Source organism: Vanellus vanellus (assembly GCF_965231255.1).
Source record: "Vanellus vanellus genome assembly, chromosome: 3".
NCBI lineage: Eukaryota > Metazoa > Chordata > Aves > Charadriiformes > Charadriidae > Vanellus > Vanellus vanellus.
This window is the reverse complement of record NC_138907.1, coordinates 50658223-50686127: the sequence shown is the minus strand read 5'-3', so window position 1 is coordinate 50686127 and position 27905 is coordinate 50658223. Positions and strand designations below refer to the sequence as shown.

The following is a 27905-nucleotide window of genomic DNA, read 5'->3' as shown; positions in this document are numbered from 1 at the left end:
AGGCCAGCACAAATTAAATTTGGCAGGAAATCTGCAATTGTTAAGGCAGATTTGCTTGAAGATGTTACTGAAAATTGATGAATATGTGTCCTCAAACCAGAACAATACGGTAGAACAACATGCAAACTCAGTTAAAACTATATGAACATGCACGTGTTTCATAGCTAGCACTACAAATGACTCTACATTTGCTTAAATAGAATTACTGTCCATATATTCTCATTTTCGATTCTCTCTGGCCTTTAAGCATTGCTATTTTACATCTGTATTTTATTGGTACGTTATTTTTTCAATGGCTGTATCAATGCATTTAATAAATAAATATTTTCTCAGAGCATTTCCCCTGCGATTCCTAAAGTTTCAGGGAAAAATGAAATGGAAAAAAGCGTTTGAACAAACCTGGAGGAAAAGGGAATACTATACAAAATGTAGCACATCACTACATTATGCAACTAATCTGTAGAAATGTTTATCTCACGTGATTTAATGGAACAGCCAACACAGACATCATTTGGTGCAAACTGACATCTACATGAAGTGTATTAATACCCAATTTGTGGCACTAAACCGTTTTACTTTGCTGGGTAGATTCAACTTAACATGTTCCTACACGCTCAAACACCCATTTGCAAAATGTTTACCATACCATAGTAAATATTTAGTAAATGTTTTGTTCTGAGAAGCTGGATAACAACAATACCAGAGTGACAGTAAGTGGCCGAGACAACAACGATAAGCCTGGTAAGACTTACCTTTTCCTTTCCACCAGTAATTTTTGTACATTTAGCGTCCCCCGCCCCCTCCTCGCCTCTCCCAACACGCACAGCTCTGATGAGCAGCAGGTACGGCCACAGCCTGGAGCTGGGGGGCGGCCGGGGGGGCTGCAGCGCGTCCCGGGGGGGGGGGAGGCTGGGAACCCGCCGGGGGACACTGACAAAGGATGCTGCCGCTGCGCTGCCTCCCTCCCGCCCTCCCCCACCCCGTACGTTGACAGCAGCTCGGAAGGTCGGATGTGTCTGAATTACTGCCTGGGGGGGGCGTGGGGGGGTGTTTGGAGGGGGGAGCGCGTGGGGGTGAAATCGCGCAGTCCACGCACAGACCCAGCCTCTGCCCGCCCCCCGCCGCCCCCATCCTCCCATTGTGCGGAGCTCTCACGGCGGGGCGGTGGCCGGCACCGCCGCGTCCCCCCCACGGCTGGGGGCTGGGAGGGGTGAGCCCCCCGCCCTCCCCTCGGCCCGTTATCCCGCCGGCCGCCGCGCCCCGGGGCTCGTTCCTCTCGCTGAATGCCCGGCGCTGCGCCGCTTTGAAGAGGCATCCTCCGGCTCCAGCAGCTCAGGGTTTTGTCTGGAGCCGCGTTGTCGGCGGCTGTATCAGCAGCCATCCATCCTACACCGGCAAACGTTTGCACGGCACACGCTGCCCGCGCCGTTATCGCCCGCCATCCTTACCCTGAGGCCCCCGAGAGAGCCGATGGGCGCTCCCCGGCAGCCACAGGCGGATTAGGAATAGCCCAACGCGGAGCCACTAAGGCGCTGAGGCCACTGCAACACAAAAGTTGAGTCATTTATTCAAATAAATAAAAACGAACTTTTCTGTACAAATATACAAAATCATTACGCCCACCTTATAAAGTAGCCAGAAGTCTTAAAAAACAAACAAACCAACCAACCAACCAACCCAAAACGCGGGACGAAGGAGGACGCCCGCAGCCGTCTCCTCTCGCTCCCAGCACCCGGGCACCGGCGGGGGGAGGCCGATGCCGCTCCTTTGTCCCTCGCCCCGGCGGCGGCGCCGCCCCGGGGACCGGCTCCGGGCCGTGGGCTCCGCCGCCCATCCCCTCCCGTCACCCGCCGGGGCTCCCCCGCGACGCGGCCGGCACCGCGAAGGACAGACGCCGCGGGCAGGGGCAGCGGCTGGCGGCGGGGCTCAGAGGGTGCCCAGGTGCGGCAGCGTCTCCAGCCGGTCGGGGCGGTCGCGGCCGGCCGCGCTCTCCACGCCGCGCAGCCACTCGGTGCATTTCCGCACCAGCCCCTCGTCCACCGCCGCCCCCGCCGCCGCCGCTCCCCCTTCCTCCTCCTCCTCGTACTCCTCGTCGTCGTAGCGGTGCCTGTCGTTCAGCAGCGAGATTTTCAGCAGGGCGCGCAAGTCGCCGCCGCCCGCCCGCCCGCCGCGCCGCGCCGGGGCCGCTCTGCCGCCGACGGCGGGGGCGGGCTGCCCCCGCTGCCGCTCCAGGTTGCGGCGCTGGAGCAGCCGGACGGCCTCCGGGGGTAGGCTCAGCGAGAAGCGCAGCGCCGTCTCCCCCGCCGCCCCGCCGAGGCTCTCGCAGGAGCGGCTGCCGCCCGCCCCCGCCGCCCCCGGGCGCCCCCGCGGCTGCGGCGGGGCGGGCTGGGGCCGCGCCCCCCGTTCGGCCGGCGGCCTCCGCGGCGGCTGCCGCTGCAGGGAGGAGCAGGGCCAGGAGCTGGAGAGTGGACCCGCCCGCTCCGGGGGCGCCCCCCGCGCCTTCCTCGCCGCCTTCTCCTCCACGGGCCGAGGCGCTGCCTTCTTGGGGGCCGCCGCCGCCGCCGGCTTCTTGGGCTGCACCCGGGCGGCGACGGGGGAAGCGGCGGCGGGGGCCGGCAGGATGGGCGGTAGGGAGGCGGTGCGGCCGGGAGCTCCCTCCGGTTCCTCGCTGCGAGCCCAGGCAGCGGCGGTGCGCGCCCCGGGCAGGGCGGCGCATCTCCCCGCCGGCGGGCAGGGCCCCGCTGCGCGCCGGGGCTGCAGCCCCATGGCGGGAGGCGGGCGAGGAGCCCCCCGGCCGGCGGCGGCTGCGCGGGGTGTGGGCTCCGTCTGCGCCGACAGCCGCTGCTTTTCCCCCTTCGACAACCCGCCCCCCTTCCCGCCCTTCGCCCGCCCCGGGAACAGCCTTCCCCGGCGCGGGGTGGGCGTGCGGGCGGGGACGGGGTCCTCCAGGCGCTGGCCGCCCTGCCGGGGCCCGCCGCCGCCTTCCCCCCCCCCCCCCCTCGCGTCTCCCGCCCGGCCCACAGCAGACCGGCAGGAAGGGTACGGCGGGACTCACGGCCCCCAGGGCAGGCAGGCTCCGCATGTCTCCCAAACTCCTCAAGCGTCCAAATGTGAAAGGGCAGGCTTTTAATGTCACCTTAAACTAGCACCCTCACGCCATCTTCAAAGCATCGATGATATTTTGAGCTCCTCGACTGCTTGCATTACCGTGAATAAGAGCAGGCAGACAAGAGCAGAGTACTGTCAGCCCCACTAAGACCTAGCGCAGACTTGCACCTACATGAAATTCCAAAATACACACGCTTGTCCTCTGAGGACAAGAGCAGCCTGGCTTGCTAATGAAGAGCCTCGACCAGAGATCCTGCTTCCGAACCTCAATTCCTTCTGTGATGGAGGCAAAGAACATTGCTCAACACTTAGAGGGTTTTTTGAGGAGGAAGGCGGCAGTCATTCCCTAATTTTTGAAGTACCCTAAACAATAACAGAAGTTAGTGGTAGGAATAAGGAAGCATATATTTCCCGTGAATCCAAGATTACTACCACTCCAAAATTTTGTCTAAGAAGTCATACCAGAATTTCATCAAAAGATGGGTGGGATGTATGCAATCCACAGGGACAGAGATCTCCACATCCGTGGTTTCACACTGTCATGAAAGGGGTGTCACACAATGAGGATGCATCAGCTGTCAACTTTGGAATACTGATACACAGCAAACAAAGATGGGATGTGAAGGAGCAACAGCTATTGACTAAAGAGCACAGCATGCATGCTCTGTGTGCAGGTGAAGAAAGCAAATCCGTAAGTGTTCAGGAGAGAAAAATAAATAAAACATGTAATACTACAGATCTAAGTGCACATAAAAGCATACAAATACGTGGAATTTTTGGACTTCAGTTCTTGAACCCATTCTGTTCTGGTGATCCAATACTGATGTTAACAAAATTAACACCCATTGGTTATTTACCACAGTGCCTAAATAAATAAATAAAAAATCGGAATGATTAATACCATCTTAATTATAGATTACAGTGAAGGTGATCATGTACCAGAACTGGTGGTCGACGGGCAAAACCAACCCTGGAGCACCGACTTGTGGGATGGGATCTCCCCAGTGCCAGTTAGGGTCAGTGCCTCCACAGGAAACAGCAAGTGGGTAAGGGGCAGTGACAGTCATTTCCAGCATGACATCCATCACTACCTACGCACGGACCAGCTCATCTTCAACGCAAACTGAAAACTAAAAGGAACTGCAAATTCACTCAAGGGTGCACTGGCACGCAAGCACTGTGACAGGCAGAGCTGGAGAGGCTGTCGCTACACCACACTGTACTGACGAGCCCAGGAGCCCGCTGCAGGGTCGGGACTGCCTGGTCCCGTATCGCCAGCAGGAAGGATGCCTCACTGGCAATTTATTGTTACTGATCGGTTAAAAGGTGAGGCTTGGTTGGCAGTTTAGCTGCAAAATCATGCAATCACCCTTTATACAGCCCACCCTAAAAGATGTTGCAATTTTGTGCAACATACTTTGAGATTTAACAGGAATGTATGGCAATTTGTCCCTTTAGCCTGAACTCCGTATACTAAAGGACGAGGTGTTTTCCCGTTCTTGACACTGCAGCTCACATCTTTTCAAATTTCTTCCTCTTCTATTTGTGGATTAGCAGAAAACACAATAAAATCCAAAACAACTGGGGTTTAGAATGCAGGTAATCAAGCACTGCCTGTGCCAAAAAGAACCTCCTGTAACATAGTATCAGCTAAACATTAAGATTTTAACTGTGGTCCTGAATAGCTCTCAGTTGCAAAAAAGGAGAAAAGAGAACTTCTTACTGAAGCTAGGCAGAGTGTTACAGTATTTCACTTCAATCCATTATCAGTTTAAGTCAGAATGAACAGTTTGTCTAAATACTGACACAGAGAAGTTTTAAAGTCACTTCTGCAAATCTAATAACCAAATTTGGATATAGTCATACACATATCCCATTTTTTAATATATTTTCATATTTACTCAAGTGTAATGCTGAAATTCAGCTCTCTGTAGCAGATTCCTAAATAAAAAATAGTTTAGGCACCTTTAAAACTTATTTATTTCACAAATCTCATTTATACATTAGCCATAAGTTCTTTTAGTAAAAAGTATTTAAGTATGAAAGTAAAAAAAAAAAATGTTTAAAATATAGCTTTTTAATAAAATCCAACAAGCTTTAAACAGATCTTTCACATATTCTCATTAAGCTCTTTCCATAAGGCACATGTATAGACATTTCAAAGGAGCAGTTAATTATAACTTACCCAATCTTTACAACATTTATAAAGCTCTGATTTGGAAAAGCACACAAGGAATAATATACAAACATAAACGGCACATTGAAAATTTTAGACAGAACTGTAAATGAAATCTTTATGCACGCTACCCAGATCTTAGTGGCTTGCCTCCACTGGGGAATAAACTGTTACTGGATGCAAGGTAGTTTTAAGACTACTCTGCACAAAGTATTTAAATGTACTCTTTTTGTTAAAAAAACAAACTTAAAAGTTCCAGGGTAAACACAAACAGTTCACCCAATTCATTTTTAAAACTTTCTAGTAACATTTATTTAATCCCCCAATGCAAAAGGCAAGGACAATACTACATTGTTACTGGGTATTTCATGAGTGGAAAAGTATAGTTTTCCAAGCAAAATTCACAGAGGAATAAAGCTGGCTTTTGAAGTGTACAGTGGTTTCTGTCTTAAATTTACCCTAAACAGGCTGAGAAGCATTTAATCACAGCATCCCTTCAAAAAGAAAAAAAAAAAGTCAGTTAAGATACTTCTTATTTTCTTTAGATACATATTTACACATTTAAAAATATTACATAAACTAAAGACAGAAATAAATAGTTTATCAAATGCAAGATCTTAACAGCCATGTCAAGTATGTCTATGGCACCAGCTAAAGCAAAGGCTCCAGCGCATTCTGAAGCTCAGGTCTGCCCATATTGTCTAAGTCTTCCACACTGTTGACACACAAGCACACGCTAAAATGCAGACACAGCGTTAAAAATTGTTTTGCGGCACACTCGGTGGCTTAGCAAAGGTCAAAGCCTTATTTTGCAAAGGCTGGCCAGCAAGGGCATGGCTGAGGAGCACGCCAAATCCAGACAATGAGCAAAGCGCAGGTGCTGCGAGCGCCAGCCACAGCGGAGTTAGACCATCGAGTTGCAGGGCAAACAAAGCACAGCCTGAAGGATGCAAAGTGCAGGTACTAACAGTGCAGGATGAAGAGCTGGCTCAGCCTTAAGGCTGGAAAGATCTGAAGGGGTCTACTTAACTGACAATAAACAAATTGTTTTCTGACTATTCTGTCTAGATCACTCACTTTAGTCTCCTTTATTTTTCATTTTCTCAAAAAATGTAACAACTTATTAAGGAGCGGAATTTGTATTCTGTTGCTAGTCAGTTTGAAAAATGAAGAAAAATACTATCATGACTCCTTAAAGTCATTGTATGTATGGCTTTTGGTGTTTTTTGTTGTTGTTGTTTAGGTTTTGGTTTGCGGTTATTTTGCCATGCCAGCAGGAGAGCCACCATTAATTAAAAAAAAAAAAAAAAAAAAAAAAACCAACAAAAAAACCAAACACCAACACACCAAAAAAGCCCAAACCAAAATCAACCCTAAAACCACAAACAAGTAAATTACTGTTAAGAGTAAACCGTTAGAGTTAAACCAAGTAATGAAAATTTTGTTGAAATCAAATTAATGCATAATTTAAACAAATTACATAATACTGTTCTCCGGAATTAACGTGGTTTAGATCACTATTTCTGTAAGAAAGACAGCCTATATAAAGAAATTTATGACAGCATTACAAATAGGCAAATAACTCAGTAATTCCTAAAGAAATCACTGCACTACTAAAAGCAGCCTGTATAAAATTCTGTTCTTTGGCTTATAAAATCTAATAGACAAATAAAGAAATTAAGTGATGCATATAACCTAATGTTTTTTTGACCAGAACCTAAAGTACTCTTGGTGGGGAAGAAAAGACCAGTGACTAGTAACTCAACTTGCTTTGCCTTCTGTGAAGAGCAGAACATTTAAAAAAGAAAAAGAAAAAAAAAAAAAAAAAAAAGGAATGAATGATCCTACCCAAGACTGTCACATGGCCACAGGAACTACAAGAATTCAGAATACTACTTTTGACTGGGTTAGCTGGAGATATCAGAAATAGTAAGATGACAACTTGAAGCCTGAGTTCAGTTAAAGTGTTTAATCCATTGTAATTATCAACTACTATCTTTAAAAAAAAAAAAAAAACCAAAAAAAACCCAAACACATACAGCTTAATCCTCCCTAACTCAAATCTGATGCTTTTAAAAAAAAATAAAAATCTGTAGTACAGATTTTTCCAGCAAAGTTACAGAAACATTACCGGAAGATATCAGATGAAAGCAAGAGGCAATACTTTGTATTCTTTTTTTTCCCCTCTTTCACTACAGAAAACCTCATTACGTAAAATACAGACATGTAAGCACTTTATTTAAAAAAAAAAAAAAAAAAAAAAAAATCACACTGCTGAAAGACCAAACTGTATTTTACATGAAGCTTTATAGACAAAATAGACTCTTCAGTTTGTTTACTTGAATGTGGTTTCACTATGGGTTTGGCTAGCTTTCATTCCCTTTTCGCACATAGAAGAGCGAAAAGAAAGTGAGAAGCTTGCCAAAATGAATATTAGCATGAAGCATTGCCTTTGCCTCTCCTAAAAATGATGGAGGAGTTCAGAAGTAGACTTTGCAGCTGAAACTATGCTGCTTTGTTTGCTTTTAACTAAAAACTCAGATCTATAAGTTATCTTTAAAGTAAGTACTGGAAAAGTTCCCATTGCATCAATGCATTTTTAAATCACTAGCGATTTTAGACGAAAAATTTTTTCGCAGTGGTGAAAACTAGAATGAGATTTAACAAATAGAATTACTATGCACTCTATTTGTATTTAAAGCTTATCTTAAGCATTATTTTGAGTTCAGCTATGTCATTTTCTAAAAATTAAAACAAAAGCGAGAAGGTTAGGTTTTCCCCCTCCCTAGCCCAAAGACCTTTGTTAAGACGGCAGTAATTATGCAGACTCACCTTGCAAAAGGAATATAGGACAGACTATACCTGAAAAAAAGAGAAAAAAATATTTGACAGAGTATTCATGTCTCTCCTAGAACCCAATTATTTCACTTCAGTCCAGCATTAATAAAAGCAACCTGTTGTAACAAAACTTTAAACAAGATTACCTACTTAATTTAATGCTTACCTAAGAAAAGACAACACGCTTGGACAAGAACTAAACGTACTGCCAAAGACTCCTTGGTTTACTTTTTCCTAGGGAGCTTTTTAAATAGCTCGTAACTTCTACTGCACATAAACTTAAAAAAGCAGATTTACTATCATTAGATTCAAAAGGAATAGAGATTTCCGGGAAAACTGTATTCTTCAAGATGACAGAGACAACTTTTTTCAGTTTAAAACACAATACACATTACTATGCAAATATACCTCTTCTAATCATATTATTTACAGAGCCCTAAATACAGATATATGCTGTAGTATAAATAATACACCACAACTGTGACACTCAAACAGCTGATAATTCTATTATCCTCTGAAACTTGCTTCTCGCAAGCCTCCAGGCTGTGCTTCGTTCTCATGCCCAGCCCGATCAAGCTCTAGGACAATTAACAAATGTGAAGCTGTCTGCTGTAAACATGCAGAACACAGTTTGAGTTAGCAGTCTTTCCTCTATCTAGTATCAAGCACGATGCCCTCCATCCTAAACAAATGGCCATTTGTCCTCAGATCCAAGTTCAGCATAGACACTGTGTATTCAGGGCAAGTTCAGACAAGAACTGTGGTCACCTTGGATCGTCTAAGAGCTAGTACCAAGTAATTCCCCTGAACAAGGAGACCAAGTATTTTCAGTCGTATCTCCATGGAGAAAGCAGTAACTTCCAAAACTTCAGCCAGGCTTGCAAGCATCCACCTAACTGTGCTCACACATTCCTAAGCCTAACCCCGGAGCACATCTGGACAATCATCATCGCACCTGCTGCACTAAATTTACCCTCTCACATCCACCCACTCTTTCCCCAGTGCTGCTAAACATTCTTGGGGCAGGACACACCCTATGAAAATGTTACTTAGTTTCCTCCACTTCAAAAACAAAAATTCAGGTAGAACTCAAAAAGAGGGAGATAATGAAAAGCAGGACATATGAGTATACAGTTCTCACAACAGAGAAAAAGCATGAGAATCTTTTTGCATACATATTCCTCTCATAATGTCTCAAATAAGTTCACGCATTGCAGAATATACTTAAAATTACCATTTTTGCAAGACGATTGCACATACATTTTGCTGAAGTTACACAGCCTAGCTTAGAAAAACAGATTGAAGCTAGCACTTGGGCACACTTACGTTATGCAAAGCATATATATATATATAGATTTATAATCATGCGGGTGTAGGGGCAGGGAGAAAAAATTAAAATTAACTTTAAGAATCTTACCAGGTCATTGCCAAGAACTGCAATATGCAGAATAACACCGCCAAACCTTTTTTGTTCCACTAAGTAAAAATCAAGCAAATATCGCAAATTAGTTCATTTTGTACCAGTCTATACTGTAAACAACTGCAACAGCCTGTTCAGCCAAAAATTTAGTTAACAATGCCTGAATTCCCTTGTCTTAACTTAAGCTGCTACTCCCCTCCACTCTTCCACAACTTTCCATTCATTTTATCTGTCACTCCATGAACATCATGCTATGAAAACCTTCTCTAGCTTTGAAAACACTTAACAGCATCAACGCTAACACTTTCACTTTCATTCATGATATTGTACTTCTGCAAATATGGAAGTTCACTTCAGCTACATATTTACTTCTACAGAACATAACTACAGCCAGTTTTTCAATCAAGATGCCTGAAGGTACTTGTCTCAATCAGTTTAATATTCCGTATGCATGGTTTCTAAAGACTACTACATGTTCTCTGATATTCTTTGACGTAAGTACACATCACTAAGATGAAAGTACATTTTAACTTGCTTTTATTAGTTCTTAGTCCAGAGGTCTGCAGACTGAACATAATGCTCTAGATTTTGTATTCTCATCTACATCACATGCAGGTAGAAGGGTGCAGTTGCTGTGTAGCCAGCAAGCTCATCGCTCCACCTAGACTCAACCGCGGTTGAAAACACAAATTCCACACACACACAAGCTCATCTTTCCTCTATAACTGAACTGTACGTTAAAGCTGTAATACAATTAATAAACTAAGCAAGCTAGATTGCTCTTTAGAGGAACAAAGTATTCTCACTTACCCAGAATACAGCACACAGAGTCAATACTAGGAAAAGCTGGGTGGAGATAAAAGGAGAGAGACAAAAAAAAAAAAAGAATGAATACTCAAATACACAAAGCAAATACAGTAACTGTTTTCATGTTTGCAATGTGTAATCAGCATTTTCAGAATTGACTCATGAAACAAGCAGAGCTAAAGGCTGTCACACAGTGACTATATGCTGAACTCCCTGTAAAGTGGTGTTTTCCAAAGCACAGTATGATGTGCTCCATGGCCAGAAGGGCTGGGACAAGTCTTAGAAGAAAGAAGAGGTAGGAACTGACTTCAGGAACCATGAGGACTATAACCAGGTCTGTGTAGCCTTACGTGTTAGGTCTATCAAGAGGTGAGCTTAGATGATAAAGCTTGCTTGAAAGCAACCAAGTAGTCTGGGAACTGCTATTCTATTATTTCAATACATAGGATCATTTTGGATCCAGTATTCATAACATCAACATCTGACAAGAAAGGTATGTGCATCACCATGAACAACCCATTATTAAAAACACCCATTCACAATTACAGTATTTGGCAAACACAGGCTCTGCTTCATCTGCCGGTGTTTTTTTCATCTTCTGACACTAATGAAGAGCCCACTAGGGAGCAGCTGCCTCATACACAGTGAAAAAGCTCACGTAAAGCTTTTTTCAAGCTACATCTTTGATGGAACACTACAATTATATGGTTTACTGTGCCAAATTAATCACACCATTTGTGCAAGCTTAACCATCACTTTGAACTTTTCTACTAAATCTCACCTGGCTCCCTCCATTTGTCAATACCCATAGTAGAAAACAGAATGAAACTCTCAATTTTCACTGAAAAAAAATTGTTGGTGTTTCATTGAAAGAAATAAAAATAACAGTGTCTTGAATTTTCCAAACATATTTGTGACTCCTGAGTTGCTTATAATTCTAGCTTTGTGTTAGGATGGGGAAGAAAACAGTCAAATACATCAAAAGTTTTCTAAACTTTAGAAGTTTTCCAGTTCTTCTCTGTATTACTGAAATTTTCCATCCTAACAGTCTTAGTTCTCATCCAATCTTCCTATTTCCTATTAAATGAAACCTTTCAATCTGTCTTCTCCTAACCCTGTTGGAAGCTTGTCTGCACAGGTATGCACAGCCCTGTGACATTTTTTCTGCTCTTTCTTATCCTTTCGTTTCCTGGACATGCCTTGTTTCCACACCCTTCAAAGCAAGTTGTTTTCTTTGTCACCATGTCTGAGCACAGTGGATGATAGGGTCATCAGAGCAAATAATTTTTGTGCTAGCTGTTTTAGTGTCTTGTTTAGACCCTCAGCTTCACCAGAAAAAGCCCACAGCTGTAAAGCATCGGTGAATTCATGCTCAGCAAACACATAGTCTAGGGAATTGGAAATATTCTTGGATGTTTTTACTGTAGACCTATGAAACATAACTTCCCTAGGACTTGTAACTTGGTATGATTTGGAAGAGATGGCAAAAAGTCACCTCTTTAACAAAGCTCAGAGTCCAAGCAAGGTTTGTCACTTCTCCAAAATATGTGGGCAAACGTGAGCTTCTCAAATGAGATTATAACTTTTTTTCATGAGTGATAGAAAGATATATACAACCCATACGACAGCCATCTAGAAAGAATTCATGGCGAGTTTCTTATCCACATCAGCTGTAATCAACTAGAAAAGAAAGCTATATGATAGGGAGAATAGGACAGCCAACTACATTTCAAAAATAAAGTTGAAACAAATCAGGAGGAACAGGAGAGAAAATAAGTACAAAACAGAGAAGCAGCAAGGGCAGAAACTTGTTTTTAACTACCTAATATAGAGTTTAGGGATAGGAACTCTGAGATTGAGGACAGGGCTGTTTTTTTCCATCTTCCTGGAAGAAGAAATGATGGTCACGGAAGTAAAGGAGCCAAGGACCTCACAATGGAGAAGTGTGAAGCTGAACATATAGCTTCCCGGACTTTGGGGAGAGAAATTATTTTTCTCCATTGCTTCAAAAGTGCTGAACCACTAAGCTATACAAACAGAGCTGCAGCCAACAAATAACTGTCAAGCTAGACTTGGTGACCACTGACTTTTCATGGTAGCTGAGAAGTCTCTCTCTTGCCTTGCTCTTGAAAAAATTGTTTTTGAAAACAAATTAAAAATAATCAACCTAATATTAGCATTTAGTAAGAAATAATTAGTTAAGAGCATTTTACTCCGAATTAATAAGTTAAAAAAAGAAATCATAAGCAACAAAAACACAGGGTGATAGAGAGGAGTTAGACAATCTTCATGAAATAGAGTTAATCAGCTTTACTATTATTACTCAGTACAAAGAAGAGGTGGACTGAGAAATAAACTCCCTTTAGTAAAGCCTCAGATTTAACTTTGAGGCTAAAGGAAAACTTTTTAGCAAAAGAAAGTAAAGATAGTATATTTACCAACATCACAACTGTAGCTACTAATCTTTTTGGCTCAAACATTGCTTTCAATTGCTTCAGTGGCCCCATCAGGAAACATGTACTAATAAGAGGGGAAAAAACAAAACAAATGGTAAATCACTTTCAAATAAATCTTTGCAAAAGACAATAGGTAATTAACCAGTTTTCCAACAGACAGATGACCATAAAGGCTTTAAAAAAAGGCATTTCAGTCTTTAGTAACAGAGACCTGCTAAAATGAAAAGTGAAATATTCCACAAATTTATTCCTAGAAACAGATTATGTATTGAGTTGCTTTGGTCATGAAATTCTTTCCAAAACACTACCACTTACAGCAGAGGGCCGTCAAGGTGAAGTCTAATGAATTTCATGTTGAGGCTGTTTTAAGAACTGACTTTCCAAAAGAATGCAAAGAATACAAAGACCAAACTTCCGTAGAAAAATTCTGTTTAACAGTAAACTTCTTACCCAAGCAGCATGCAAGTAGCTACAATCAATACTACAGAGAAGCTCTAACTCTTTTCATAAAATCAGCAAGGAAAAACAGAAGGAAGTTTTTCAGTAGTTTGTTTTAAATCCTCCTGCTTTCTTCTACTCTGTAGTTAACTTGAAAGGAGTTCAAGGTACGCTATGCCGTACCTGTTCAGGCAAAAATGAATGTGATGTGAACCAAGAATTCACAACCATAGGAGTAATTATCTGGCTTGAAATATTCTGAGATGAGTCTCTTCCTTCCCGGTCATTGAAGCCATTCTGCTTTGTAGAAGATATTTAATGAGACAGTAAGAATGCCTGTAACCTTCTGGTGGTCTGAATGGTTTACTACAAAACACGAAACCTAATTTAACTCCTTTTCTACTTAATATTTATTTATATGAAATAAAACAATTAGTAGCAGGGAAGAGTTTGGTAGAGCTCCCTCCAGAAACTAGTCACAAGCCTGGTGAAGCATGCATTTTCTACAACAGAAGTAGTATGGGAATCCATGTCCCAAGCAGTAAACTGAACCCACGGTCTCCCACACCCAGATGTTCTCCTACCAGCAACTTTATGTATATATCCTCTTCTCCTCACTTTTTTTTTTTTCTTCTTTAAGTTGCATAGACAGACCTCAAAAGTCCATATTATATGGAAAAAAAGGTGTTCTCAGTTCAATAGAAAAAAAAATGTTTTCAATTCACTGCAATCCAAACTAATTTTTTCTCAGTATTTTTTAATCTTGGCTGCTGGGGCATAAAATTAAACTAAGACAAAAAAAAAAAAAAAAAAAGAGACTTTAAGAACTAGAATAAAAAACTAGTTAGCTAGTGGAAGGATATGGATGATGAAAACGTGGTGGTAAAAATTAGGGAGGTTTAGGGCACATAAAATAGGCAGAAAAAAATATAAAAAGCAAAACGCGTTGATGCTAGCCTGATGAGCATTAAAGAACAGACATGACAAGAGCTTCTCCTGAGATGTGAGAGAATCCATAGGGAGTAGAAAGGCTTGAAAAAAATAAAATCTAGCGGTTCACCACTTACACAGTATATTTCCTATATACAAAACACTCATAGAAGGTACACTAATCCCAGAGAAGAACCAAATAAGTATCGTCGTTTTCATGTTTGTGGCTTGAAAATTATAGTAAAAGCAGACTAGACAGGACTATTTAATAAGAGCAGTAACTGCATTTGTTTTAAATACAGACTTGCCAACAAATCTGAAAAAGTTTAAATCTCCTTATCAATTTAGGACGTTATTATCATTTCCTACTGGTCTTAGAACACTGTTGCCTGTTGTTTACTGAAGGGGAAGAGGGCCTCTTTTTACTTCTAATTTTAGTTGGAATACAGACTAAAGTTTTTCAGCATTCTCCAAAAAGAAATACTGGTCTGTAAAAGCTTTCCTCTCAGTTCACTGACAATTAAGACTTGATTAGCACCAAGTTTCTAAAATACTAATTTAATTTGAAGTAGTGAAAACACACTCAAATTGCTAGGTTAAAAAACAAACAAACAAACACCCAACAACAAACAATAAAGAATAAGGTAAGGGAGAGAAAGGGAAATACTCAGTTTTGCCTGCCTCCAGTATTAACTCTTTATCTTGTTTTAGTACAAGATGGAATAGTTCTACAAACAAGAGACTGAATTCCAGTATAAACATCTTTGTCCTCTAACAAATTTGTTCAGGAAAAGCATCACATTTCTCAAACGTTAAGGTCATATTGCCTGAGTTTTAACAGATTAACAATGCTTTGACTCAAGTAACTTGACTAAAGTCACAGTCCGTGAAAGTCAAGACCAGACTCCATGGGTTCTGAGCCCCATGACCATGCTTCAACTGTGCTAAGAGAGTAAGAGAAGGAGGACAAACAGAAACTGAAAATACCTTCTCGAGATTAAGTTGTTTCTTACACGTCTTTCAGACAGTGAAAGAAGAGTTTTAGATCCTAGGAGGTCCCTTCTGCAAATCTTTTAAGACTAACTGCTACAGGGAACACTGCAAAGAACCAAACACAGAGTTTAAAATACACTGTGAATGACTTTTAGATTCTGCCTGGCCTTACAGTCAAGATGAGGACTTCCTGAGCCTCTCCTTTTTCAAAGAGTTTTCCTAGAAACAGGATGACCTCTGTTAAAAGCAAAAAGCTTCTTCCGGTAACAAAGCATCCGCACAGCCGGCAGACTAGTCTGCCCCTGGAACTGAGGTATCTGTACCTGGCAGAAGGACTTAGCTGTAAAAGGTACATAACATTCAGCCAGCAATTTGTTATTCATACTTAGGATAACAGTTGTGAAGTGTCCACAAAACAATCACGTAAAACATTACAATGGGGCAATAACAAGTGAATAACTAATACTCACTAATTATTAATCTTAAAACTGTAAGACAAACAAGATTTTGTGTTATTAGCATTTCAATATGAAAACAATGTTGTTTATACACAACATAGCATTTTAGAGTAAAAGCAAACGGAAGTGTAGATGAAAAGAAGGATACTTTTCTAATAATAATTAAGAAATCATACCTGGCTAACGCAGCAATATTTCCCAGTGTGTAAAACACTGCAAAAAGTTTGATCCCCTTTGGAAGCCATAGCAATGCTGTTCCCTACAAAAGATAGGTTATTTGTATGCTTTTAATTAGTTAATTAAATTTTTTTAGATTTTATAGTCTATGAATGTATTTTCAGACTATGAAGACTGTCATTCTAACATACAGTAGCTGAGCATACTGTTCTCAGAGCTGTAGTAGTCAACGTTCAGCATAATTCTATTGCCACCTACTGGCAAAATAATGTATCGATTTACTATATTTCACAATATTTCTACAACTAGGCAATACATTGTTTTAACATTTATTTGTTCTATTTATATTCTATTTGTGACACTTTCAGTTTTGTTACAATGCCCCACTATACATCATAAACCTCTGCACACAAAGGAAAAAAAGTCATAAAGCCACACTAATATCCACCATCTCCTTTCTCCTCCAATCAACCATCTGGACTTGCAGTCTAGATATGCACTGAGGTAGAACAGAAATATTTCAGAATTCTTACTTCCAGACATCTTACTTCCTTACTTCTTATTTCCACTAAACACAAAAAAATCCAAAGCCTTCTGCTGATCACAGTCCCTATGATGATCAGGGAGAGACCCTAAACTAGAAGCAAAATGTGTTTTTTTAGTTAGTTTGGGGTTTTTTTTAACTTTTTTTTTTCCTTCCCCCCCCCCCCCCCCAAGCTGTGATGTGGACACTGTGTCCTGCAAAGAAAAAAAAGCAACTATATTCTACCCAATCGCAATTTCAGTGGGAATCTGTGCTGTCTGTTTGCACAGACCACAGTTCAAGCAACCATGGAAAGCTGCAAGAGAAGAGTTTAATTGTATTCTACAAGGAAAGCCTAGGAACACTTTGCAAAGACTAGACTAAAGAAAACACACCACCTGCAATTTTGGCCAGCCAAGAACATAATAAATATACCAAAAGGTCCATAATCCGAAGCAGAAGAAGGTTGAGTTGCCAGCTCTCAGTTTCATTTGGCAAAGCTTAGCTAGGGAGCTGCCTTCAAACTCTCCAAGATACGAGGTCCACAAACACACTAGCAGAGTTATGACTCTGATCTATCAAGCTCAAGATAACTCAAGGAAACTTCAGGAAACCAAGATCCTAAAGCCTTTTATCTGTTGTTTTGTAGTTTCACACCATGTGATACAGAATAGTCACAAAGATTAAACACTAAAAAAAGGCGGAAAAAAATGTGATGTCAACCTGTCCAGAAATAGGTGTTAGAGCACAAACCTGGTGTGCACTAAAATTTGTGATGGTATTGGTTAAATATTACTTGTGAAAAAAATAGAGGAGGGAGGGAATCAACCAAATAATGCTTAAGCAACCCTAAAAAAGGGACATTCCAACCCTAGAACTTGCCCCTTCTCTAACACAATCATCTGGCCAGAGTTTGTGTCACTATACTTGGCATAGATATCAATATGAAGAACACCACTGTCCAGTTCCTTTATTGAACCAATTACCACTTAAGTAAGACATCTCATAGGTAAGACTGGCAATTGTTCTGGTTTACCTCTGGGTCTCGGGGAGTCTAACAAACCACAAGTTTTGATAAAGAATGAGAAGCTTCCACCTGCAGGAGAATCCAGTGAGTGCCTATCTCTAAGTGAGTGCCTCAATCAATAGGTTGCTCCTCCATAGCTACTTCTTCCTGTCATTACATGCCTCTTTGGTTTAAAAACTTCTCATGGTAAATGAAAGAGCAACAGCAGTCATCTAAATAACGGCAAACCCAGAAATTAATGCACACTGGACAAGTTTCTCCATCCTACCACCAGAACTCATTACAAGTCAAGGCAGTCTGCCTGACAGTCTCCACTAAAACTGCAGGTGTCATCCACACACATTAGCCAAAGGCTGCTGACTGGCTTACATCAGAAGTCATGCTCTGTGAAGAACGAACATGATACTTCAATGTGGAAAAAAAAAAAAGGAGGAAAAAAAATAAGAAAAAACACAAACCCAGGGGTCCGGATACTTTCCCAATGTTATTTCCCCCTGCTTCTGAGACTTTCTGTGCAGATGAACTGCTTTGTACTGCAAGTTACCTGCGTCAGTTTTTGATAGACTCAATCAATTAATAGTTCTCAGCTTTTAACTGCAAGCTTAAGCCTCCTGCCAACACCTCGAGTTCAAGAATGAACAGATTTGCTGACCGTAAGATCAACAGGAGTGCAGCAGGTTTTTCAAGTGTCAACACGCTACCACAGTCATCACCTATTGATTTGTGAGTGTGCCAGGTTACACTTGTGGTTTCTTCAGCCTTTAAAAAACCTTTCAAGCTTCCATCTCCTTTTCCCCATTTATTGGGGAGAATAAAAATAAGATGGGTACACACTGAACAACAGCAAGAGCTCTCTTCTAGTACACCACTCACAAATCTAGATGAAAACTATCGCATATTTTTTTCAGTGTTCAAACCTTTTAGTAAGAAATTTTATTATGCTACAATAAAAATGCCCTCTGATGTGAATGGCAGAAAGATGGTCAAAATCATAATTTACAAAATAACAGCCCCTATATGCTAATTATGCATTTACCATCCACTTAAATTTATGGATACAAAATTTAGGATACATGATAAAGCAAACACAGAATCACTTTACTTACAAGAATAGAACACACAATGCCAGCAATAAAACATATGGCAAACCATCTGACTCGAGTACCAAAGCTGAGTGTTGAGGCATCAAGGACCTTAATAGAAGGAAGAAAAAAAAAAAAAAAAAGGATATTACAAACCCAGTTTTGATCAATCTGAAGGACATTTTTTTCTTTACTACTGAAGTCCTTAATTTCAAACAAAATAATTTTTTAGCCAGAAACTATTATTTTACCTTGCTTAACAGTTGCTTGCATATTAATTATTTCAGTTTAAGAAATTATATTAGCAGTTTGGAAACATATTTCCAAAACAAATAAACAAGACAAAACCTGCGAAGGTATATCCTGGGACTCAAGCAATACTGATCCACTTTCAAAGAGGCTTTCTTTTCACCATACTATTACAATTGAAAATTCTTACAATTGTACCAAAGCAGAAGAATGAATGGACCTTCCAGCAATTTGCAGATGAACATACCTATTTGTGCAGCACTGCATGCTCCTATAGACCTTTTCCTGCTACTAGACAGAAACCATTGTACATATTAGTACAAGTATCCACTGCAATCATTATGATTCCACTTTAATTACTGTTCCTTACAGGGTGAAGGTGTAAGCAGATTAACACAGCTTGTCTCATCAGACAGCTAACTTGCTGAAAGGGGTAATTTTACTTCCTGCTTCTCCATTGTGACTCCAGAACCTGTAAGACCCTTTAACGTGCTGAGCTAGCTGACATAATTCACGAAGTGCCAAAAGAACTAGCGTTCCTTCTAATCTGATGCCTTAGTCCTATGCTAGACTAAAGAGCTAAACCAGCTCAGCAAGATGTCAGAAAAGTGGCCATACTGATATAAGGAAAGAGGCAGGGCCACATAGCTGGAAGCAGAACAGCCCCGTTCAGCAGAAGTGACTGGTTAGATATCCTCAGCTCATCTTCTCCACCCATGCTGTAAGAACAATATATTTCAGCTTACTCCAGGTCACTAAAATTAAATACACATTCTATTTTAAACTGGTCTATTAAGTGAAGGGTTGCTTCAGCTTACATAAAATGACTATAAAAAGCTAACTATCCTATTTGTTCAGATGACAAACAAATTTGCCCTCGTTATCTAGCCTACTTTCCATCAAATATTATTAACCATATATACAAGTTAGGGCTTCCCCAACCAATGAGTTTGATGTTTCTCCTACTATTTTGAGAATTTTCTCTTTCAGACAGTGGTAAATGAATGAATGAAATTTGTTTACTGATTACAATGATTTCAACATCTGTACAAATGAAGAATCCATACCTAGTTTAATTAAAAAGGCCCACATACAAGTACACATTTATGTGCTGCGATCAATCAGCATCTGAACATACATCAACAAGGAATAGCTCAGACTACTTACTATTTATAAAAAAATTACTAACCTTATTTAATCAAATTAAATACTTTGAATATTTACTTAAGAAGGAGCAGAACACTAAAAATAGTCTTTCACACTTGCATACTGTTTGAGCAGACACAGAGCTGGGATACAATATTGTTCTGAATTTTCTTTCTCCTCCTCTGTGTTTAGCAGTTAAGACAGAACTTCCCAAAGGTCAGAAGATGCACCTTACCTTGTTAGGTCCAACTCTTTATCCTTATGTACGCATTAAAGAAATGGACAGAAACAGTAACTGAAAGATTTAGTATTTGAAATCATATTTGATGGTCATATTACTGAATGCCTATACATGTAAGAAGTGTAGGAAGAGCTGACAGGACATAAATGAAGATACCCCTTTGAATCATGCTTTTAGTTACACCTATTCATGCAAATAATCACATGTACACACACACACACAAAAAAAAGGTAAAAATCCTTTCCACCCCTGCTCAGAAAAGAAGCGTGGATGGGCCAATAGTACCGGTACACCCGATGCATGATTGCCTAGAAAACAGGGAAAGGATGAAGGTAAATAATTTCTTCAGGTGTATCAGGCACATTGATGCCACTTACTGGTATTCTACTTCTAGTCTTAGTATCTGACAGTGTTCCTGAAACAACTACCAGGAAATTTCAGTTTTCATATACATTTGAGAATAGTTTTATCTTCTTTTAATTCCCTAACAGTTATTAGGGGGAAAAAATACCAACACCATGAATAAGTGAACCACACAAAGGCTCGGAACAAAATATGCCGTAAGATTTAAAATATGATTTTAAAAGTAGTTTAATACTTTTAATGGATTTAATTCTTAAAAACTTAGATTGACAATAGATGCACATGAACTGCAGGAAGATAAGCTGTGGCATGACAGCTGCCAGAGCACCACAACACAGCATCCTCTGTAATAATAAAACTAAATAGATTAATTGGCATTAAAATGAAGGCTGATGCTCCAACCATTCCTGATGCTGTCACCATTTATGTTACCAAGCTGAACCTAGTTAATGCAATGTTTGAAATCCTGAAACTGGAGGTCTGGTAACAAATTTTCTTAGTCCCTGATACTTAATGATTTTTTGGTTACATGGAAGCAATGGAACTGGTTACCTTTCCGAGATACCTGTTTCACCCTTGTAGTGAAGCACCTTGCTGCAGAAGTTGCGTGACAGATACATAGTTCAACTACTTAAACCACAGACTGCAGCTTGTGCTAAATTGCCAGGATACAATCTGTAAAAGCTGAGGACCTGACACAGCACCTGCCTATTCTGCTTTATGTGCTGCAGGAGCAGTAATTTCTATAAGAGAGGCTGTGAGACACCCTGAAGTAACAGCTTAGTTTCTTACACCTACACTCAGAGACTATGAACCAGAACCCTAAGAAAAAGTTAGTAAGTGTAAGCTGCCTATGCAACAAAAGCAGGAAACAATGTAAGGGCGATCAGGACTTTTTTTATTGAATTTCATAAGCTGTACAGCTAATCCTAGATTTCAGATAAAAAGAGTTTGCATTACACTCTATAATATTTGCATTAGCAGAAGCTTTTACTTAGAAGACTGAAAAAATTGCAATGCAAATCCCACATCTGAGGAAAGATTCATACGGAGGACTGTGCAGTGGTGGCAGCAAGAGGGTTCCCGTAAAACAAGTAGAAACCCTTAGTTTTCTATAGCTAAGCTTTAATGCCAAACTCCTGGGCAAGAAGCAAAGATGTTTATTCACAGGATATTCCAAGAAAATATTACATCAAAGAAGTGACCAAAAAATCCAGAAATCAAGAGGAAACCCTAAGTGTAAACTGGAATCCAGAAGGCAGACTTCCTGAAACACAACGAATAGTCTTGCAATATTTTAATACACAAGTTGCAAGAGACAGAAGACAGTGTCTTTACTGAATAGCTTGCTATGGACACCCAATAAATCATATGAATGGTAATCTGCAAGGCTGCTTTTCTTCAAAAACGTTTCTTGCTCCCCCCATACATTAATTATCTTATGAAAGTTTTTCATGTGGGCAAGCAAAAAAAATAGAAACACTTTCTTTTACAGGTTTTAAGAAAGACTCTAGAAGTTAACAATTACATCTTTTCTTGATAGTAAATTTAAGAATATGCAAGTAATGGAGAAAATTTCAAAGAAATGCTGAGAACATTTGCAGAATTGAGTTCTTAAGCAATATTTCAAAAAAAATATTTATAGATATATATATTCATCTTTCCCTAACAGGCTTCCTCATATGTATTTCTATCAACACTTTAGAGTAAAATATAAGAAATTTAAATATCTGGTCTATTCCTTCTTGCTAAAGTCTTGTTGACTGCTTTAAGCAGTTGTCAATCAACAACTATCATGAAACTACAGCCAGAAAATGAGCCAATGTGTCAAATGGACTGATTTTATATTGGTTTTGGTGTTGATAAAACTAAGCAGCATAACACTGCCCTGACAACATCATTACATTGGTATATTAACAATTTATTATTGATTTTTTTTGTAACAAATTCCTTATATATATATATTTAGAATAATTGATCTAATTGCAGCAAGAGGCAACAGTTGGTCATCTGAAGAGTTTAGAAAGTACAGAAAGACTTCATTGAATTGTCACACAATTGTCTCACTATATACTTTTCTTCTAGTTTACTTAACAGGAATTACTGCTGACTTCATGGTAATGGTTCTGCAAAAACCAAGTAGCAGAATACAGAGACATTCATGCATGTAAACCATATGATGGCTATTACACAACTATCAGCTATTCCAAAGAGAGGGCCATTGTTTTTAACCAAACACATGACTCAGTTCCAGAAAGGTCATCTAAAACAGTTTAAGATTTTACACACAAAATGTATAACCTCATGTTTTCTTTCACAACCTTACCTCTTAAAATGCATGGGTGCAGATACTTTTTTGCTCTATTACACACACTTTAAAAATAGCCAACACCATTCAGCTGTAAAGCTATAGCTCTAGTGAACGTCACATATGAATTTCCTCACTTAAAATGAGGCTTGATTTCCAGTGTTCCAGAAATACATTGCTACTTTGAAAGAAACCTACAACAGAGATGTTGCCTAACCTAAATACTTGAGGTTTTCTTCAGTGGGTATTTATTTACTTTAAAGAAGATCTTTCTGGTTCATCTTCTCAGCATGAAGCTCCTTTGCACTACGCCGAAGGCATATTTCTGTTTTCTTCTTTCATGTACTGGACAGACCTTAAATATAGGCAGACTTTTCATATTTAAAGTCTTCTCCAGCTATAACAACATTTATAGGTTAGTTACTGTCATTTAATAAATGATGCATTCTTAGATCAGTTCTCTCCTCAGGATATACACCTTAAATATAAAATTATTACATATTTAGGCATTTATCTATTGATCGCTGTCTTAAACATCACAGCATCAAGTAAAGGAGAACTCTATGTCACTACCATGTGTCTCATGTGAAATGTGCCTGAGGATGGCAGATCAATTAATTGTCTTGTAATTCAATTAAGATTAACAGGAATGCAGGTATTTCTTTGATAATCTTGTGATAAAATCAGAAGGTGAAGCATCCCTCCTAAATGCTGGCAGCCAGCTCTGGTGTGAAAGGGCACAGATGCTACACTGCTTCCAGAATCAGTCAGGTGCGGATACAATTTAGCTGCTTTACTGAGGCAAAGAGGCCAAGTTCATAAACCTTGAAGACCAGCAGCAACTTGGTGCAAAGACAAGTGAAGCATGTCTGCAGCAAGCTGCTGGACCTAATATTGTGCCATAGACACCAACTATACTGAGGTTGTGCTGGTTCACCAAGGTTTATTAGCTGTTGCTCAGATCCAGGCTGCTCTATGTTCCAGCTTCCTCCACCATACTCCAGCATTCTGTAGCACACTGTATCAAGATATTCCACGATGTGGGGCACTTTGACCTGAAATCACACCAATTAAAAGGGAACTGATGGTACAAATGGTTCTTTATAAGTATGCTCAGCTTTGCTCCAGCCTAGGAGTGAAGCCTCAGAAATGTATGGCGTTCAAACCCAGTAAAAAAAAACCCACCTGTTGATGAGGAAGCTGGTGGGGAAGAAATAGAAAAATTAATTGTACTTGAGCAGTAGAGGGCAAAAAAAAGGAACGCCAGCATAATATAGACAAAACTATCTCTGTCTAGATAAAGTCTTTCATGGCTTTTGCAAATTCAGGGGCACAAGGAAATGAAGAAGCAATTTAGAAAGAAAACCTATTGTTTAACTGATCATCAAGTACCAAGGCCATTTAGGAAGAAGAGCCCGCACGAGACAAGGAGACCCTGTTATCTCAAAGCAGGACCTGGAAAATAAAATCAAACGACCCCAAACCACCAACACAACAAAGACACTCTCCGCACACCGAAAATTCGCCAAAACTCTTACTCCCAGGCAGGGCCTTGTACCCACAAACCCTGTCCTTTTGCCGGGCGCAGCGAACTTTCGTCTCTCTTTGCCCTCCCCGTCTCTCCCGCTTATTGAAACGGACGGGCAGACACCGAGAGGCGAGAGGGGGTATGTACACAGACCGGAGAGTGAGGGAACGCGGCGGCGCCCGAGTCCGCGGACACCGGTGCGGGCCTGGGGCGGGGAGGCTTCAGCGACACCCCGTCACGGCGCCGGCACCGCTCAGCCCTCTGCGGCCCCCCGCGGGGGAGGCGGCGCCGGCCCGCGAGTCGTAGCTCGGCGGCCGTTAGCAGCGGCCGTTAAGCAGCGGCCACCATGCCGCCGGCGCGGGGAGAGGGAAGAAGAACGGGTACCTGCGCCGTCAGTCCCTGCTCCTCGTCGTCCTGCCCGGTCAGCACCCGCCGCAGCTTCTCCATGCCGTCGCTCGGGCAGGACCGAGCAGAGCCGGGCCGGGCCAGAGTAGACAGGAGCCGATAGGACTCCCCTGCCGGGCCGCTGGCCCAACCGGAAGTGACGCGACCCGCAAGCTTCACCCCCTGGCAGTGGGCAGAGCGGCGATTGGGCGAGGTCCCGCGCCTGCGCACTGGGGCGGTGCGGCCCTGACGGGGCGGCGGCGGCGGCGGCGGCGGCCCCGGGGTAGTTTCTGCAGTGGAGCCCCTGCGGGGTGTCGCCGCCGCGTCGCGTCACGCAGCTGGGGGCGAGGTGGGCGCCTGCGCAGGCCGCGCTGGGGAGGAAGAAACCCTTCCCGGCTTCGTCGTTCCCTGCGGAATTGGCTCGTTTCGATGCGCGCGGAAACGTGATTTGCGTGAACTCGGTGGTGCGGATTGGTAGTTAAATAAGGCCTTTCGTGTGGCTACAGAACGGTTACACCATGATTATACGCGGCCCTGCTAGGACGGCTGTTAGGGCACGATGGCGCTGCAGAGAGAAGGGGTCCGGGGCAGTGGCAGGGCCACCTGCCCCCGGGGGGGCTGCCACGCCCCCGGAGCACAAGCGTCTCCGGAGCGGCCGGGCCTGTGCCGGTTTTGACCCTGGTTGTACCACGGACGTTGGGCGGGTGGGCCGAGGGTTTGGGCATCCAGCTACCAGACAGCCGGCACGCTGCAAACACCGCTGCACGCAGCCTCGGTGCTCCTTGAATTCAGAGCACCTGTTGCACCCTGCGCACCACCTGCGAGCAAGCCAGGTGCTTTTCCAGCTGCGGATGGGTAGGGCAGAGAGAAATGGGATTAGCTGTAAAGACCTTCTTCCACAGGTGAATGTAACTCATATATTAATGTGGAGATTTCCAGTATGGCTCTGTGTTGTCTGTTAACCTCTGCCCCTGGTAGAAGGGTGTATGGCAGAGGCCATCAGGCTGCCCTGTGTCTTGGCTGCTTCACCTGCTTGTTCCCAGCAGCACTCCAACCACTGTCTGCTCTCTTCAACCATAGTCGATTCCACATAAGTCCTGCTCCATTCAGACATTGAACTTGTATGTCTTTTGGGGGCCATTCATGCATCTTGGCATGTGAATCTGCTATGTGACCAGCCCTTGGACAGGCACCACAGCTCTGGCCTGTGTGGTTTGTGGGACGAATGAGGCTGGCAGCTGGGGGAAAAGGATACAGCAATGTCAGGGTGTGCCCTGCCTGCTGTCTGGCTGCAAAGTGACAGCAGACAGCAGGGTGGGGTGGGAGAGGAAGATGAGTGATAAGTGCTGTGTAACCTGCTGCTGTGTGAGTGAAACTTGATAAGACCCAGGGTAGTGGAGCCCCCTGTTAAGGCCCTTCAGGACAGAAGCCTTCCTCTCCCTCTCTCCCAGCCATGAGAGGTGAGTTCCTGCCCTGTTCCCCTCCCCACACACACTTCTCCTAGGAACAGTTTCCCATATGCTGTGTACATCAGCTTTTGGGTGAAATACTTGGAAATAAACTATACCTTTCCAGCCTGATGACAGGCCATTGGCAGCTCAGGAGGCTTTAGGTCAAGGCCAAAATTAGGAATGGGTGAAACACCTGCAGACATGGCTGTGTGAAAGTAGTCAAGCAACAGCAAAATGTCACCCCCTGAGCTGATCAACATGGCCCATACCTTGCAAGGACCTGAGCAGGGATGAGAGTGTGTGTAAGGGGACAACATGACCATGACCCTCCAAATAGGGGAGGAGAAATGAGAAAAGGGATGGAGGGGATGGGTAGGTGTGTGCAAATATCATCATTATGGTACCTGACATGCCCAGAGGCCCAGCTGGTCAAGGCATCTCGTCTGGAGCTTGCTGCCACCTGCCTGGCTTGGGTGTCTTGAGCGCTTTGCAGTTGACAGGAGCAGGAGGTGGTGAGCAGAAGTCCTTGGTGACCTCCTTCTCCTCTGCAGCTGGCCCAAAGGTGTCAACATGGGAGCGTCATTTGGTGGTGGCTCTGAAGGGAACTGGTTGCCCTTAGGAGCTGCTCTTCAGCCCCCACTACCCCAGAGCAAGAACTGCTTCCTGGAGGATCCTGCCAGCGACTACATTGATCGGGTCCCGCCTCTCTCTTCCTACCTTCCCAGGGCCTCCCTTCTTCATCACAGGACCACCCCATGCAAGAGAGGAAAGCATGCCTGCCTGTCCTGGAGGGAGAAGCCGTGGCAGTCTGTGCTTACAGCTGCCCTCACACCGCCCCCAGCTTCCTGAGGACAGAGTTTTCTGCAGGGTGGTGGGAGTACTAGGACTGCCTGACTTCTGCCTGTGAGGAACAGGGGAAGTGAAGCTTTGAAGAATTCAGGCTACATCCATACAACTTGAACCCCAGGAAGCTCTCCCCTCTATGGCTTGTTTACTTCTGTGGTAGCAGAACAGCTAGAAACACAAGTCATTTGGATATGGGGGGCAGGGAGCAGATCTGGCATTAACTGGTGGGAGCAGAAAGTAGCTTTATTGGTTTTGCACTGAATGAAGGAGAGAACCTGATGCTTTCAGGCGCCTCTGGAGGTGGTCAGTGAGACCTTTTAAGTACAGCATGCAGCGTACTTTGCATCATGCATTGTGGCTGCATGCTTCTGAGTTTTGTTTGCTTCACTGCTATTTGCTTGGGCAGAGGGATGGCAAAAATTACCCACAGTTTACTTCTACTAATTCCTCTGTTCCACAGAAATGTTTTGGGCTTGTGCTTCCACTGGAAATGGTGGCATGACAACAAATGTGTCAGAGCATGGCAGTCTCTTCCTCACCTCTTCCCAAGCAACACGCAACCTGCAGCTGAAATCTTTGGGCTGTCCACTAAAACCAAAACTGTGCAAGCTATTCTGTACCTCCATAGCCTTCCCACAAAGCCCCAACCTAAGCGACTGCTCAAGATGCTATGTTTGATCTTCAAGGTGCTGGTGCATGACTAGAGGAAGCCTCAGGAGCAGGACTCCCCCTTCCCCTCCCACTCACTGAAGCAGCTGAGGGAGAGCTATCACCATGCGCCTTTTCACGTGTAGCGGCATGTGAAGGGGAGACAGGGAGCAGGAAAGAGTGTTATCCTTAACACTGCTAACTGCCTTCAGTTTCCAGTATGCCTCCACAACCTGCTGATGGCTTCCAAAGTATTTGTATGTACAACACCATTGCAGTGTCATCAGCCCTAACAGACTGTGTTTGGG

The 27905-nt window shown here is 42.7% G+C and overlaps 2 protein-coding genes across 3 annotated transcripts; both read right to left on the bottom strand.

Annotated features, from left to right (window-relative positions):
- Window positions 1–1600: 1600 nt before the first annotated feature.
- Window positions 1601–2766, bottom strand: PRR18 (proline rich 18; the record flags this gene model as incomplete). Its single annotated transcript, XM_082481796.1, has 1 exon — window positions 1601–2766. One exon carries the CDS (start codon window positions 2764–2766, stop codon window positions 1927–1929), a length of 840 nt encoding a protein of 279 aa, XP_082337922.1. The 3' UTR covers window positions 1601–1926.
- Window positions 2767–5070: 2304 nt separating this feature from the next.
- Window positions 5071–24792, bottom strand: SFT2D1 (SFT2 domain containing 1). Of its 2 annotated transcripts, none has more exons than XM_082481618.1 (8): window positions 24653–24792; window positions 18458–18544; window positions 15801–15883; window positions 12788–12869; window positions 10353–10388; window positions 9540–9598; window positions 8117–8146; window positions 5071–5778 (listed from the first exon to the last, which is right to left on the bottom strand). In XM_082481618.1, the coding sequence occupies exons 1-8, from the start codon at window positions 24713–24715 to the stop codon at window positions 5739–5741; spliced, it is 480 nt and encodes a 159-aa protein (XP_082337744.1). In that variant the 5' UTR covers window positions 24716–24792; the 3' UTR covers window positions 5071–5738. The 2 variants fall into 2 exon arrangements, with proteins under 2 accessions (XP_082337744.1, XP_082337745.1); XM_082481619.1 differs by lacking the exon at window positions 5071–5778 and adding an exon at window positions 6781–6823.
- Between the last annotated feature and the right edge of the window lie 3113 nt (window positions 24793–27905).

Excerpts from the sequence above, each read along its gene's own strand:
- SFT2D1 (XM_082481618.1), bottom strand. The coding sequence starts at position 24,715 with ATGGAGAAGCTGCGGCGGGTGCTGACCGGGCAGGACGACGAGGAGCAG. Across the intron at positions 9,599-10,352 it reads CTCTGTGTGCTGTATTCTGG|TGGAACAAAAAAGGTTTGGC; the intron begins GTAAGTGAGAAT and ends ATTTTTACTTAG. Across the intron at positions 5,779-8,116 it reads TCCTATATTCCTTTTGCAAG|GGATGCTGTGATTAAATGCT; the intron begins GTGAGTCTGCAT and ends TTCTTTTTGAAG.